This window comes from Pelobates fuscus, chromosome 2, assembly GCF_036172605.1.
Source record: "Pelobates fuscus isolate aPelFus1 chromosome 2, aPelFus1.pri, whole genome shotgun sequence".
NCBI lineage: Eukaryota > Metazoa > Chordata > Amphibia > Anura > Pelobatidae > Pelobates > Pelobates fuscus.
Genome location: NC_086318.1, coordinates 125,857,739 through 125,875,322, shown reverse-complemented (window position 1 = coordinate 125,875,322; position 17,584 = coordinate 125,857,739). Strand labels below are relative to the sequence as shown.

Sequence of the window (17,584 nt, the reverse complement as noted above, 5' to 3'; positions counted from 1 at the left end):
TTCTTTTCCAAAGAGATGATTAGAGCATTTGGCTATATGTAAACGTTTCAATCACAGAAGTTTTTGGCTTTATACACGCTGAAAATTCATATTGAAAAAAAATGTAAAAAAAGAATGCAATAAACACGTGTCAACACTTAAAATGCTGCTGGGTAAAAATAAAAATGTAACTAACTTACAAAACTCAAAATAAAACGTGCTAAAAAAATTAGTACATTTGTTTTCTTTACAATAAATAAGAGATTGCACTGTAATTGGCAAATAAAGTACTGTATGCAATATACTGAGAAAATAATCCTACAACAAAATATTATTGGTTACCCCAAATGCTTTGGTTATGGGAGTAGCAAGCCAATACGTAATACATAGGAATATGACACAATATCTCAAATAAATCGAACTTTTAAATTCTATTACAATGCAAATAAAGCAGCAAAAATATACAAAATATAGATTTATTTAAAAAAAGCAGGGTATATGTTTTGTGTATGTTGCACCTTGTTGGAAATGACTTGCACACTCAGTTGTTGTGTCTCCCTGAGGTACACCTTATTTGTGAGTAATTTCTAAGTTTGGAGTCAAGTTAAAGTTGACTTGTCAGCTATATTAAATAAATATATTGTGTTCTGGTAAACTGAGGGAACGTAAAATAAGGCACACTTGTCATTTTTTCTTTTTTTAACCACCAAATTATGTAATATATTTTTTAATAAGCAGCAGTAATGAGAGTGCTATATTTTCCAGTGTCCACGTCTATAGGAATGTGATCGAACTGTAAAGACGTTCATGCTCCATCATTCAAATAGCTGTTGAGAAAGCACAAGTCCATATTATCAACTTTCTAGCACGAAGTGCAGTGTGAGATAATGAGAACGGAGATGTGATACAATGTCTCATCTCCTTCCCTTTATACTTAGGGCATTGTGGTGACTATGCAGCAATGGAGGTATGCAGAGAAAGTAACTAAGGATCTACTACTTCAAGCACACAGCTACACTAACAAGGTGAGAGGTATAAGAGAACAAAAACACACAAACGTAGAAAGAAAGGTAAAACAAGTGCACAAATAGAGAAGAGAGAGAAAACCCCTTCTATGCACAAATTGAAACTGAAACTAAGGATAAAAGTTGAGGGAAATGTAGGAAACATAGAAGAAAAAATGGAAGGACCTAGTATATTAAAATTATATTGGGCTCAAAACATCCAATACACCCCTGTGCACATAGTATTGTGGGAAGACCTGGACATATATGTTTTAGCTGCACAGTTTGAAGTTTTTATATCTAATGTAAAGTCTACTAAACCTATATCTATACACTTGCTAGAGGTAAAAACTACAAACGTGGCAGTTGAAACATGCATGTTTACTATACGACACAATACTTTACCTGTATTATAATGATGATACTGCTTGTTATCCATTTATGGACTTTGTTTGGTGTCAGATGACAGAGTCATTATAAACCCCATACAGCTCTATTTTCCTCTGCATTGAGTTAGTCAATATTTGTTTCTTCAGAATATGTGTTTAAACATAGAATCCTCTATATTGTACATAAAACTCTGTGTGATTAAGTATATTGCTCATTAGAGACAGATAATGTGAATTATAGAGATCAATAATGTGAATTATTGGCATTGTATACACATTATTTTTGATTAAAAGAGAAGACTGTATCATAGAGAACTCATTTCATTTCCATATTTTGCCATTTATGGTTTTAACACAATTGCCCAAAACGTATCTCATTAGAAAGTGGAAAGACATATTGCAATTGTTTTGAATTGAAACACATTTAACTGGTGTTGGGTTTAAAACATATGGCTAAAATAAAAAATGTAAAGAAGTAAACTGTGGCAATATGGTTAGGAATGTCAAGCAGTATTTAAATGGTTGATATAAACAGAGCTAAAACTATTGCACATCGCCCTTATATCACCATTAAAGAAAAAAAAAAAAAAAAAGTGTGCATTGAGTTGTCCTTGCAATAAGTGTTTAAGGCTTTATGGTATTGAAATCATATGATATAAAATCGCAATTTAAAATTGAACTTGGCATTAAAATGCTTGGTTTTGGAACAGGAAGTAGGTATGGTTTAGGAATATGAAGATTGACAGGTTAGTAGATCGTCAGATTGGACAAACAGGCCGCTCTTAAGGGAAACGTGATTATAATTTAATTAATAAAAGTGGCATCATTACTATAAACGTAAATAGTTTTAGTGGGGATGATATATAATCTATTGTGATGGTTTACCAATGGTAATGATAAATATACTGAGTATGCTTACATTTTGTGACAGATACATCCATTTATTAGAAATAAAAACAATTAATGTATTTAAGTTTGATACTAAAAATACTGTAAATAACTGAAGGACTTGCACAAGCCTTCTTTTCCCACACCATTAGACAGGCCTCCATAGTAAACCCAGGACTATATACTTATGCTTTTTAAAGATTGCATTTCAAAAAAGGTGCATCAAAACACTGAGAATGTAGCTAGTTTGAAACCGTAAAAAATATGAGTATAAAATGTAGAAATTAAAATGTTTTTTTTTGTTTTTTTTGTAAAAGGAATATTTGAATAAATTTCTGGGTTATAATGCGTAGCATTAGTTAACTTTGTTTTGTTTTTTTACCTCAAATTTGTGTTGGATGTTTACTTCATAAAGAAGTACTGAAGTATAAATGCAAATAGAACAGATGATGTTGCAAAACCTAAAACAATGAGAATGGCAAACTGTTCATCAGTGGGCATCATGCCCTTGAGTTTTGTACGGTCGCTGTGTGATACGTCCCCAGGTAGCATGAGATCGTTCCTTCTCGTAATGAAAGACACAGATGGGCTAAAAGATCCACAGAGTTCCTGTGAAGTATCCAGGCATCGACGACATACACACACTCGAAACCTGTATTCCATATTGTTTTGAAGGCCTGAGATTTGGAATGATGAGTCTTCTCCTTTGTATATCTGCAAGACATAGACATATTATAGAAAAACATCAGGCTTTCATGCTAATGAAAATTGTATAGGTACCAATAAGAGATCAGCAGGACAAAGTACCCAAGCAAGTTTTCACTAATAGAGACAACAAGCACCCAGGTCTCTCTGAAATGTCGGTCAATTCTTCATAGAATACACAGTACTACGTATGTAGAAAACTATTTTAATGGAATCTATTCTATCTGTGTCCTATCTCAAAACAAAACACAGGTATTATTCTTGATGATTATCCAGGTGAATAAACAGTGTATCTATGCCAAATATACTCAAATTCATCCACTGTATTAGTCTTCAAAAGTTATGGTGGAAGCTATTCCATGCATCTCTCACCTTCTCTGTTATAAGTAACACGTTCCAAGTGCTTTCATCTCTCATGATATGTATTATTATTCTTACTTTTAACATTTATTTATGGGTTTCTGAAAAAAGTAGGGCCAACTCGTTCTTTTTCCTGTACAGCCTGATGTTCTTCTTCCTTCTCCATATTCCGTTATTTTACATTGATCAAGCTAACGACACCAGTCCACCTATGTAATGTTCTATTCAGTACACTTTCAAACATTTTCCACTGATCACCATGCAAATTAATAATGGATAAAAGGCCACTAAAACATACCAGACTGGAAATCGTTTGCAGGAATGCACAGTGTAAAAGCAATTATTTGTTCTCTTTACCAAGCAATATATATATATATTAAATATTATACCTGTTTTCTCAGATTATCCATATATAAATACAAGTATATATGCTGCTATAAAAAGATTTCATGGAATCCAGAAAAAAATTAGGCACTGCTACCGAGTATTACATTAAAATGGTACAGTACCTTTGTCTCTTACAGTGAATAGTGAAAACATTATACTGTTATTAAGCCAAAGATTGAATGCATTAGCCACATCCTCTTCAATAATTTTCAGTAAAGTAGGATATAATGAACAAGTAATGATGCTATGTTTACAGTTTAATGTATGCATCCAAAGAGAATCTGCTTCAACCAAACTGAGCGGTATTAATATACTTGTTTACCAAATCTACTTACTTGTTGTCATTGTGTCTTCGAGAAATAATTAAAACTGTACCATTACGTTCATGTTTTTAATACAAATGTACATTTAAAAATTGATTGCAAATATGTCATTAATGGTAAATATTTTTGAGCTCGTATAGATGTTCTTTATCAGAGACGAACATCAGAACCCCAGGATAAATATATATGTTTGTTAAGATGAACATAGACATTTTTGGTCAAATTAGTGTAGACATCAATTAAAAGATATTCTGTAGTGGATACTTGAACTTAAATTCAAGTAGAACCGTTAAATCACATATCTCTTATTTCTTTTCAAATAATTTTTTTAATCATACCAGTAAACAACACTGAATTGTTTGTAGAGATGATAAACTAAGCAAATTAAGTTGACTGTAAGTAAATGTAGCTCCTGCTACAAGAAATGGGTGGTGTTCTCCATGACCTTGAGAATGTTCAAATGCCCAACTAACGTCTTTTGATTTTTTTGCTATTTTCTTCATATTACCTATTTTCAAATATTTAGCCAATACATTATTCTATTTATTTATTATTTATGTAGTACCGATTAATTCCGCTGGGCTAGGTATTTAATTTGTGCAGTATCCATACATTGAAGCATGTATTCTGATCACACTGTAACCTGTCTCATATGCAAATTAAAGCAAATTTGACAACCAATAAGGAGGTGGATGATAAGTTCACCTTTAGATAATTATGCTTTTCAGTACATACACTGTGCTAGTAAAATCACCAGAAAACATATATACATTAAAAGATAAACTTGTCTGAAGATTCATTCCTCCTGCTGCAACATAGAATTGACCCAAATGACAAGAAATTGCATCCCATAATGGGACATGATTATCATGAGTGTATAAAAAATAATATTGAAATTAAATAATAATACACTGAAAAGTAAAACATTGTTTGGATTAAATAAAATTGATGTTTTGTGTATGATCTTCTGAAGAGGACTTTTGGGAAGGTGAAGCATTGTAAGGTGGTTTGAGCAGGGCCTTCTTTACATCTGGTGTCTGTTATAATTGTATATGCCTGCTACTTGTTGCCAATTATCCCCATTCTATGATTGTAAAGAGCTGCAGGGAAAGCTGGTTCCATATAAATAATAATAACATATACCTCCATCTGCTGTATAGCACATAAAAGGTTATTCTACCTTGACAGACTGCCAGAAAAGTGTTTGTTCTGTATCTGGCAGAGTCATGTGGACCCATAGTACATCCGTCACAGTTTGAGAAGTCTTAAGAGAAATGGTTTTACACAGAGTTTTGTAGCTTCAATAATATTTACAACAGGTTACAGTAAGCAAAAGACCATAACATATGGATTGACAAATTTGGGGCAGAAAGGGTAACTGACCGATGGTCGTCCAATTCTTTGGGCACATGGGAAGCTAGGTTTCTTTCTGTAACAATGGGTCTGCCACTAAATTCCTAGGTTTCAATTTGGTCAGTTTTATTGTGTATGTTGTTTATGCTAAATTTCATGTAATGGCTTATGCATAGTTATTTCAGTGCTATGTAGTGTTTTCATGGACAAATAAAAACTTGCTCAGGTAACTGTGTGTGTGTGTGTGTGCCTATGCAATCAGCTTCTGCTTTAAGATACATTTAATGCTAAAAATGATGTTCGTTCATGTGCTTATGAGAGTCAAATGAAAATCTTAATATGATGATCAAAGCAATTCAGTGCAGTAAATTAGGACCGTGTGACACCAAATATGTGATCAGAATGACATAAACTTGTGCTTTTTATCACCTTACTGGATCACTGCATCTCTCAGCCAATTATATTATCTCTAAAAATATTTACAAAGCAAATTCAGAGTGATGTACCTTCACAAGTTACAACAACATAGAAATGTAAATTGTTACTTACAGCATAAGTAATGAGATATCACCATTCATATGCAATGTTCATATTTCCACGTCATGGCAAAGATGTGCTTTTTGTGATATGAGAGACTAAATTTAGCCAGCAATTTGCTTACTCTGCTTGCACAATTTATCATAATTGTCAAATTTTCCCCAATCTATGTTACAGATATCCCACTTAAACACTGTTACGTAGAGGGATTTCTAAACAGATGGGTTAGAGCTTTAGTGTATTAAAAAACAAAAAACAAGTTCTGTATCCATCCATTCTTTGTTTGTATTATATGTTTATCTATCCATGAATCCATTGACAGTATACGTGGTGGCCTAAGAATTTGTATTTTATTGGACATCTTTATCTTATTAATCAAGATAGTCACATCTTATAATTGCTTACAGATGGTGAAAATGTTTCTCAAGAATGCTGAAATCACTGTTACAGTTACACATTACACTGAGAAATATATTTTCTCCTTGGTTCTTTGGTAAAGCTTTGCCAAAATTGGTAATACCATCTCACTAATTTCCATGTAACATCATCAGCTTTATTTCTGTGTACAATTTACATCTCAGTAAGAAAATGATGTATCTACTGAGCCTACTGATGCGTATGGCTATATCTGCACATGTATTAAAAGGTGTCTCCAAACCTTATTTTTTAATTTAATTAGAATACCCACTCTTGGCATTATTCTTTTGCAGAGAAGCAGACCTGGTGGGTCAGAGAGAATAGGGCGCCCCCTAGTGAATATCCATACATATATACAGGGAATAAAACGTAACTTTTAATAGTTGCTGCATAAAAATATGCCTATAGTGAGGACACAACAAGAACACAAAGCAAAAAATAATAATAATAATGAGAAACAGAAAAAAGAAAATAAAATAAAAATAAAAATGAAAAAATGGGAGGATGTAAATCAATGTGAGAACGTGCTGGATGGGGATAAGTGACCTAAGGTAATAACCTACAGGTCACTATATAGATAAGCCCCCCAACATCTATACTGTGTCTCACCAGTACACTGTCACCTCTCTGTTATATGGTGCGATTGTCCCTCCGTATAATACCCACTGACAGTATCCAAAAAACAAAAACGGATTCTGATGGGGTGAAAACAGTGGCAAACAGTAATCTGCCTATAAAAGGGACTGTAGCAACAAAGGAATAACACGAGAAATGAGTGTATCAAAAAGTAGAGACCTGAACTGGATGGTTAAAATGTATCTAGGAACGATACAAAAGCTTGAGCACTGCCTCAGGGGGTGCGGGAACGAATTCAGCGTGAAGAGAGCAACCACTATTTGTCATGCGGCGCTAGAAGAAACTAGCTGGCAGCCGTACAGCGGTGTCTTTGAAATTGCTCAGTACACACCAAATGTCCCCTTGTCGCCACCCTTCTTATAAAGAGACGATACAACTGTTTGGGTATGGCTTCAAGGGGGTACGGGAACGAACTCGGTGTGGAGGGAGCACCCACTGTCTGACATACAGTGCTAGACGAATCTAACTACCAGCCGTCCAGCAAAGTCTTGGGAATTAGGAACAGCCCTTTGCTCAGTACACAACCCTTGTCACCTTGTCGCCACCCCTCTTGGAATCACCTTGTATCTCTGATGAAACCTGCTCGAAATTGCTAAGCTTACTAGCTACTCATCCAGACGAACAATCTCGTAACATATCCTCCCTAACTGCCTGCCTGACACGTGTTTCGGCGCTACTACATGCGCCTTCTTCTGAGGCTATTCTTTTGCAGTCCCCGAAAAAAAAATTCAAAAAAGGTTTTACTTACCTTTAACCAGAACCAGGTCTGGCATCACCAGAGCCATGCCAAGGTCCAATCAAAGGCTTCTCACACAGAAGCCTTTGATTAAAGTATTAAACAAACTCAGACTCAGGGGAAAAGATAACGAGGGAAGGGAAAGAGGAGGAGGGAGGGCAGAGTGGCAAACAATATCAGCAGGGGGTAGGGGGATGGGGATGGCTACATTTAGTGGGGCAGACAACAGAGAACAGAGTTGCAACATGCCTAAAAAGATGGATTGGTCATGGTGGTTGGACTAACCCATTAAGTAATATAGTAAAGTATCACTCATTGATATAATAAATATGGTTGTTGTTTTTTATGCATAATGTAATACATTTTTGTTTCTTGGCATCTCTAGGTATTCAAAGGAATTAATACAGGAGCAGTTTTAGTTTCCAAGTGAAGCTGTTATAACATGCAGCCACCACCACTCTAATTGTGTTACAATGTGATCATCAAACAGCAACAAGAGAATATTAGTCATTTTAGACTGCTCTCACCATAAATAATTATAGTTAATAAGTAATCAGAGAGTCACTGCTCTAAAACACTATTGGCAGCATCAGTGTACAAATACTACTGTTGACAAATACTACTGTTGACAAATACTACTGTTGTGATTTGCTGGAATATAACGTGAGTACTGTGTGCATCGTTTTCTTACCTGTTTGTATTCAGACTCTCGTCCAACTTGTACTTGCAATATGTATCCAATTGGATCTCCTTTCATAGGCAATACTGTCTCCCATGTGATTTCACATGTGTTCCCCTCCAACTGGGTTACCCGGGGTGCTGAAATTAAATATTTTTTATTTACAGTGAGAAGTGCAACATTAAAACTTCTTCTAACGTATGGCATATACACAAGTATGATCTCTCTCTCTCTCTCTCTCTGTCTATATATATATATATATATATATATATATATTTATATATAAATGTATTTCCTGTGGCAGCCTATATGTATGGGTTATGTATGGGTATGGGTTAGCTCCGCCCCTTACGCCATCAGGACAGGAAAAAACACGAAAGACTTAAAAGGAGATTCCAGGCCTAAGGTCTTCAGTCATTATTCTGTCCTACAGCCCTTAGGATATAGAGCCTATGCACTCTTCTTAAGTTCTACTTACATGTTTTCTTTTCATCAAGTCTGCAGCTGGATCCTGTGCCTGTTTGCATGATTTTGAATGTATTTTGTGCTTTGGGTAGATGGATGACTTAGACTAACCCACAAACCATCTCTCTGCTTTCTACAAAGTTTTTGCACATTTTTGGTGAACGCCCACGCATGCGCAATTCATAAATGTATTTATTTAAAGGCAATGATGCGAACGAAGAGATTCGTATGCCGCGCCGGCCATTTTAAGTAAGGACAAGGCCAAGAAGCGTCCGGAAAGCAAGGAAACTTAACTTCTAAGGTATTTAAAGGCACCTGTAAGTACTAAGTTTGCTCTTGGCGCCATTCCTGTTGGTTTGCTGCATTTCTTCTGTATTTCCTTGAACAGAGGCTCTTAAAGTGCCAGCTTTCCTGTTACCAGTTTGCCTAAGGTAGGATTGATGTAATTTAGGCATATATTCTAAAGTGGATGAATTATATCGGTTTAGGTTTCATTTAATGTCTATTTCTGAATCTAGGTAAGTAAACTTTATTCAGTTCCGGATTAAGAACCAATGTAAAGTGCACATTTGTGACTGTTCTCCTATTATTTTACAGTAATTATGAACGCACGGTTGCATCCCCTCCTAGAAAGAGAAGGGAGAAATCCAACCCCTGTGCAGATTGCAATGGGAAGGCTTTGGAGGGAAAACAACTATGCATGGACTGTCTACAGAAGGTAGCAGCTTTGTCATCTGCAAATCCTGCTCCATCTACAGATGTACTAGCATGGATAAGGAAGGAGGTAACCCAGGGTATTTCAGAAGCCCTTGAGGTAAGAAAGAAGGGTGAGAAAAGGCACAGACAGAGGCAAGACTCTTCGCAGTCCTCTGACTCTGAGGTTATTGAACCTACAGGTGAATTTGAAGTTCTAGTTCAGGTGGACTCCAGCGACAGTGAGGGTGAAATGATGTCTGAAGCTTTAGATACTAAAGTGGTTGAAAGATTAATACTCATGGTGAGGAAATCACTAGAGATACCCAACGAGGTCCATAGGGCAGAAGGGTCAGACAGGCACTTTGCTGACCTTCCAAACAAAGGCTATCCTTCCCTCTCCACAGGTCCATAAAATACTTTGTAGTTTCTAAGTGGCAGAAACCACAAAAGAAAGTTGCCTACCAAGGTAAGTTGACAAGACTATACCCTCTGGAAGAGAATACTTCAAGGATTTGGACTACACCTCCTAAGGTAGATGCTTCAGTATCCAGGGTGGCAAGGAAAATCATGCTACCCTTAGATAGCTCGGCATCCCTCAGTGAACCTATGGACCGTAAGCTAGATGCAGATCAATCTAGAATATATACAGCTGCCGGAGCTGGATGTCATCCTTCAGTCGCTCTCACAGTATCAAGAGCCATGAAGAACTGGATTAAGGAATTAGATTCAGAGGTAGAAAGAGGAGTTAAAAGAATCAATCTACGTGACTCCATCTGTGACCTTAAGAAGGCAACAGAATTTGTTGCTGAGGCATCCCTGGACATAACAATAATTTTTTCACGTACTGTGGCCTTGTCTGTGGTGGCCAGGCGTGCACTATGGCTTCGGTATTGGGGAGCTGATGTCTCTTCTAAATCCAACCTCTGTAACATCCCCTTTGGAGGAGAGCTTCTCTTCAGTAAGACCCTAAGAAGGCAGCAGAGGGACATAAGGTATTCCTACCCCAGGATAGAAGACCTAAGAAGCCTAATAGCTCCTGGTCAGATAGGAGACCTCCCAGGGATCAATACTTCTGGGATCCACAAAACTACAGGCCGGGTAGAGAATATACTAGGGGCAGCTCATGGAGAGGCGGACAGTCTTCCTACCCACGTTCCAACTGCTCCAGGAAGGAGGTAGAGACTTCTGACTATCCAAAGGAAATAGGAACCAGACTACTGTTTTTCAGGAAGGTCTGGATCAAAACATTCAAGACGCCTGGGTACTAGACATCATAAAAAGAGGCTACAGTCTAGAGTTTTGCCAAAAGCCAAAGAAAAAACTCTTTATTGCTACTCGCATTCCTGCCAACAAAACCAAAGAAAAGGCACTAAAGGATTATGTGGAAGGTCTATTAAAAGAAAGAGTAATCATTCAGGTACCCCTCATAGAGAGATTCAGGGAATATTATTCTCTTCTCTTCCTGGTCCAAAAGAGCAAGGACAAATGGAGACCCATCTTAGAACTCAGAAGGGTCAACAGAAATCTAAACAGCAGGAGCTTCAGGATGGAATCCATCCATGCTTATTTCCACATCCTGATTACGCCAGAACATCAGCAGTTTCCCAGGTTTGCATGGAAGGGGCAACACTTCCAGTTTCAGACCCTACCATTCGGCCTAAGTACGGCTCCCAGGACTTTTTCATTGATCCTGGTAACTCTAGTGGCAAGACTGAGAACGTCAGTAACCTATTCCACTACTTGGATTATCTACTTTTAGTAGCCCCAGATCCAAGGACGGCAGTAATCCAGAGAGATGTGGTACTGTCGGAACTCCAGAGATTTGGGTGGTTGATAAACCACGGAAAAAGCAGTTTGATACCTGCCCAGAGGAGGACTTTCTTGGGAGCCGACTTCAATACAGTCCACAATTCAATCTTATTATCCCAAGAGAGAATAAAGAGGATGTTTCACTTAATTTCTCTGTTCATTAGAGAATGTTGGATCATGGCAAAAAGATTTATGCAACTCCTGGTATTTCTAGCCTTCACGATTGGCCTGATAAGATGGGCCCAGTGGCATCTGCAGGGACCTCAAAGAGCCTTTTTATCCCAATTCAACAGGAACAAGGAGAATTGCAATTAGCTGTTGAAGGTATCTCAGACTACGAAACTTCATGTAACTTGGTGGCTGAGAAAGAAGAATGTGATCAAGGGTTTTCCCTTGACAGACCCACTCTGGATAACCTTGACCACAGACTCAAGTGCACAAGGATGGGAAGCACATTGCCTAGACCAGGTAGCTCAGGGTCATTTGTCAAAGGAAGAATCAGTACTTCCAAGCAACATTTTCAAAGCTCTTCAGAAGTTCAAGATGATCTTGGCTCACAGATGATCTTGGATTCGTATTCGATCAGACAACATGGCAGCAGTGGCATACATAAATCACCAAGGTGGCACCCACAGCCGCCTCCTGATAAGAGAAATAAAACCCATATTGATATGGGCTCAAAGATATATTCAGGGTCTCTCTGCAGTCCACCTTTCAGGGATCATGACTGCTGTAGTGGATTTCCTGAGCCGTGTAACCCTGGAAAGATTTGAATGGCAGTTATGTCCAGAAGTCTTCCTGGAACTAACACAGCTATGGGGAGTACCCCAGATAGACCTGATGGCTACATCCAGGAACAATCAGGTACTGAATTATTTCTCCAGACACTTCGACCCACGTCCCTTCCCTCCCATTCCACTGATTTATGCAGTCTTGAGTAAGATCCGGAGAGAAAGAGTGAAGGCCATAGCTATCCTCTCTTTTTGGCCAAGAAGACCTTGGCGATTCGGATGAGTCAGGAATGTACAAGGAATCTTCTAGTCCGACCAAACCTTCTGGTTCAGGGTCGCCTGTTTCAACCAGACCCCCAGGCTCTGGGTTTGATGGCATGAAGATTGAGCAGGAGTCTCTTATAGGCAAGGGCATAACACACTCTGCTATCAAGACTTTGTTAAGATCCCGTAAATATTTCACCTCTTCATCTTACTACAAAATATGGCAGTTGTTTGTAAATTGGTCCGTGAAAGAAGAGTTGGACATCTCTCCACCACCAATAGCTACAATTCTTGGTTTTCTTCAGTCTGGATTTGAAAAGGGTCTCAGTTACAACACCCTGAAGGTTCAGGTTTCTGCACTATCAGTGTTGACAAATATTCGTTGGGCACTAGACCCTCTAGTAATCATATTCACGAGGGCTGTCAATAAAATGTGACATCCACTGAAAGTATTTATGCCAACATAGGATCTCCCATTGATGTTACAGGCTTTAACCAAGCCACCATTTGAGCCTCTGAGTCAGGCTTCACTGACGCTGCTTACACAGAAGGTACTGTTGCTGGTAGCTTTCTCCTCTGCTAGGAGAATGTGTGAGTTCCAGGCTTTGTCCTATGATTCCACCCTTTACAAGCTTCCAACAAGATAGAGTGGTTCTCTGACCTGAAGCAGAGTTCTTGCCAAAGGTAATCTTTAAGTTCCACCTCAACCAGGACATCAATTTGCCTTGATTCTATCCTTCTCCAATATCACCGGAGGAGGAGAGGTGGCATACACTCGACGTGGTGAGAGCTCTCTCTATTTATATAGAAAGAACAGGTGCATTCTGGAGATCCCCCAGACTCTTCATTTTACCGGTAGGTCACAGAAGGGGTGAAACGGCTTCTAACTCCATGTTATGACAGTGGGTAGCAGCTGCTATTTTCAAGGCTTACCAATTACAATCCCTACCAATACCTAAGGGTATTAGGGCTCATTCCACACGTGCTGTGGCAGTAACTTGGGCTATTGTGGCAAACTCTTCTTCAGACTAAATTTGCAAAGCTGGCAATTGGTCCTCTCAGAATACATTCATCAAGCATGACAACTTGGATTTTAGATCTGCTAATGAGGCTCAGTTCGCCATAATGTCTTCAACGCTGTCCATGCCTCTCATTGAAATTATTTTCTAACTATTTAATAAACATATTTTGCGTTCTACATTATACTGGTCCCTCCCTTTATTTGATGCTTGGGTATTCCCATATACATATAGGTTGCCATGATTAGCCAGGAAAGGGGAAAATGTATTCATACTTACCATAATTTTCTTTTCCTGGCTATTATTCATGGCAGCCTATATGGCCCACCCTTTTTAATTTGCCTCTATTTTCTACTGTAGTGCTTGTTACTGACTGAAGACCTTAGGACTGGAGCCTCCTTTTAAGTCTTTGGTGTTTTTCCTGTGCTGTTGGCTGTAAGGGTCGGAGCTAACCCATATACGTATAGGCTGCCATGAATAATAGCCAGGAAAAGAACATTACAGTAAGTATGAATACATTTTCTGCTATATATGTATATATATAATTGTGTAAGGGGCAAATAGCCGTATATGGAGTAAGGATCCAGCATAAGCGTAGCATAGTATGAAGGGAGCAAGTCGGTTGTGGTGTGCCGAGACCGACGATACGGTAGGCCTGTAAATAAAGAGGGCCCACCAAGGAGTAAGAAAGTAAAGTAAATGGAAAGAAAAGAGAAAGTGTTGAAATGAGGAGTGGGTGGGAGGGTCATTATGATGCTGACCTCAAGCGATATGAGTCAGGTAAGGAGTGTCCCTTATATAGGGGAGTGAATTAATTTAAGCCCCTCCCACAAATACAGGCCAAACGGCCTTAATACTTATATAAATATAAAGTATTTGAACTGTGAAATAAGGGTACTATCTGTTTTTAAGTTTTAAGGTACATCATAATGTCACATGGTTTTGAAGCAGTGATTCACAAGCAGCACAGATATTTTAAAAAAGAACAATCAAACAAACATGTTTTCTGTAGTATTTTAATGGGTCTGGTAAAACTAATTACCAAACTACAGAACAGTCGATTTCTTTCTACTCATCCATATACCAGGCAGTGCTCTATTTTTCCACATTATCACGCAATGCTCCAATATTATTTTGTATAATTGAACAATATTTTGCATTGCTCAGTCTATATATTCAGAGCACATAATACGTCTTACTGCCAATATGTTTAAATAAAAGGGATTTTCTACACTTGATCAAATCTGACTAAATTTCAAAGTGCTAAAACAGGATATTAAATGCCTTTTAAGGGAGGGGTCATGTCATAATATATTCATCTATATTCAAACAAAACCATTTCATAATGAATTCTGTCCAAACTACTATTTTTTTTTTTACATTCTTGCTAATTTGTTTGCATATATTATTAATCGCTGACATGATCAATTGAGCATTATCTCAATAGGTTGTATATAAAGTAGTAAAAAAAGTCTCCAAAATAATCTGTTAATATTTTGATATCAAAACTTTGCTTTAAATTCTGTGCATTCCAATTTTCCTAACCCAATGTGATATGGTATGCTATTAAAGTATTTATAGATTGTATCATGCGATCACAAAAAAATCAAGAACAAAACTAAATGTAATGGGTAAAAAATGTCAGTGTATAAAAATTAAACAAGACCAATGTGGTATATTAAGTGATACATTTATTGTTCAGATATTTAAGTGCCCTAATAAAATAAAACAAACTATCAATCCCACAGTAGATTTGAGGCACACACCACTGGACCTGATAATACCAGTCTAACAGTTGTTGAAATGTGTTCAACAAAACATTTTTTTAGTAACTAGAAAGGATAGACACAGTGCTACTTTGTTTGTTTGTTTCTGTGCATTTGTAAATAGGTCAGCCACCTTTGGTATTTTCTTTCACACATCCAACATGTCATGTAATAACTGTACAAAGCAAGATGTGAGCCAGGGTCTTTATAAAAGTATTGATTAAAGGGCAATCCAGACACCAACATTTATAGTTATATTTTTCTGGATGACTACTTCTGAATAGCTTTTGCACAAAAAAAATATATAAATATATGTATTGTAGAATTCTGCATCATAATTCCCAGATTTTACTAATAACATGACGTAAAGTCATGATTTTATTAATGACACGGAGGCGAGTATTATGCTATCTCTTTCTTACTTTATTCCTCAGCAGCAAAGAGAAAATATAACTGAAAGAGAAAAAATTTAAAATATGAACAATATATAACAGATACAACCATATCTGCCTAGTAACAGGGCAGCCAATCAGTCTCTAGGAACAGTCCATAAAGTCTCTAGCCATGTACTTCCACTTCCTCTTCTTTGCCTTCTGAACCGAAGACCCAACCGAAACATCCACTACAGTAATTAACAAACGTCAAACTGGTAAACTTCATCAGAACGAAATCAAGCTGTAAAACAAAGAAATAGGTGGTAAACTCCAAACTTAGGATCTGAGTGCAACATATCAGAATCATGCGACCTGCATACAAAGTGCATCATAGTCAAAATATTATGTACATATATCGCACCATATAAATACCGCATACTTAATACAAGTAAATCATGGGTACTTACCATGAGATAAGAAGAAGATCCCCCCCGATTGAACCATAACCGTAAACCTGGCCCAGACCCACGGGTGGGTGGGCGGGAATAATACTCGCCTCCGTGTCATTAATAAAATCATGACTTTACGTCATGTTATTAGTAAAATCTGGGAATTTTATTAATGACACGGAGGCTCCTATTATGCTAGTTTAAAGCTGAGCCACAACCAACGAAGAAACATGTTCAATCGGGCGGAAATAAAATTGCGGAAAGTAGACTCCTTAGACCACTTTCAAGATGTCTTCCAGGCGACATCCTATCGTAGAAGCCTTCGATGCCATGGCACCCCAACCGAAATGAGCCGAAAAGATCGAAGTATCAATTCCTGCAGCGGAAAGGAGACTCTTAACCCAGTGAGCTAACGTAGTCGAGGAGACTGGTAGAAACGGTGCCTTAAAGGAAATAAACAGTGGAGGCAAGTCCGTTGACCTCAACTGTCGAGTGCGATCCAAATGAACCTGGAGACAAGTCACAGGACACAAAGCAGGTCTGATGGAACATCTAGGGTAGTCCACCGACTATGAAGCCGACTTAGTCCTCCTCGAGATATTAAACGACACACCCTCGGGGGTGAACGAGATCGCGTTCCAGTCCAGAGTCCTGACGTCCGATACCTTCTTGCATGAAAAGGAGACATAGAAGCATAACCAGCTTCCATGACAACTGCTTGAGCGTCAATGCTTCATACAGGGCCATGATTCCAAGAAACCAAGAACTACGTTAATATCCCAAAACGATGAGTATCTGGATCTCGGAGGACAAGCGAAACGGATACCCTTCAACAAGCGGCACACAACTGGATGTTGTCCAATCGAGAGATCCATTGATCCCCCGATGTCCGGCCGAAATGGCCGAACTATACACATTAATGGTTCGATAGGCCAAGCCAGATTCAAAACGTTCTGTCAGGAAACAGCATCTCCTTCAGAGGGGCAGAAAGTGGATCCAGCAATCTTCCCAAGCACCAGCCAGACTACATGCGCCACGCGGACTTGTAAGCTGTTCCGGTACTTGGTGCCCAGGCACTCTCCAAGAGTCGAGCAGTAGTGTGCGAAACGTCCATAACACACCAGGTTCCCCTGAGATCAGCCAAGCCGTGAGTTGGAGCAAGTTCTGATCCACCAAGTCGTGCGAGTTCCCATCCGGATCCAGAAGCACATCCGGCCTCATTTCGATCATCCGTGGGAAATCCATGTCCATCTCCAGGAGACGGGGAAACCACGGTTGAGATTGCCAGAGGGGAACTACCACCACCAACGTACAATCCTGTCCGGTCAAGTACGCTAACGTCCGAGATACCAGGTTGAATAGTGGAAATGCAAAGTGGCGCCCCTGCGGCCACATCTGCAGGAACGCATCCACCGCCGTGGCCGCTGGGTCCGGCCTCCAACTGAAGTACTGGGGTAGTTGGGAATTCAGTCTGGACGCGAACAAATCCAGGTGCAGCGGGCCCCATAGTCGATCTATCCGTCGAGGATAGCAAATGCCAATCTCCTGAATCTTTCAGGTAACGCGAATTCCAATCCGCCCATTCGTTGTCCAGTCCCGGAATGTGTTCAGCCGTAAC

At 38.5% G+C, this 17,584-nt stretch overlaps 1 protein-coding gene across 2 annotated transcripts in view; it reads right to left on the bottom strand.

Annotated features, from left to right (window-relative positions):
* Positions 1-1,430: 1,430 nt before the first annotated feature.
* FNDC3B (fibronectin type III domain containing 3B) overlaps positions 1,431-17,584 on the bottom strand; it is a 296,429-nt gene continuing 280,275 nt past the window's right edge. For both annotated transcript variants that reach the window (XM_063442678.1, XM_063442679.1), the window contains exons 25-26: positions 8,406-8,533; positions 1,431-2,974 (exon numbers count right to left, since the gene is read on the bottom strand). In XM_063442678.1, the coding sequence (XP_063298748.1) occupies positions 2,663-2,974; positions 8,406-8,533 (440 nt within the window). In that variant the 3' untranslated portion in view covers positions 1,431-2,662. The remainder of the gene's footprint in view (positions 2,975-8,405; positions 8,534-17,584) is intronic.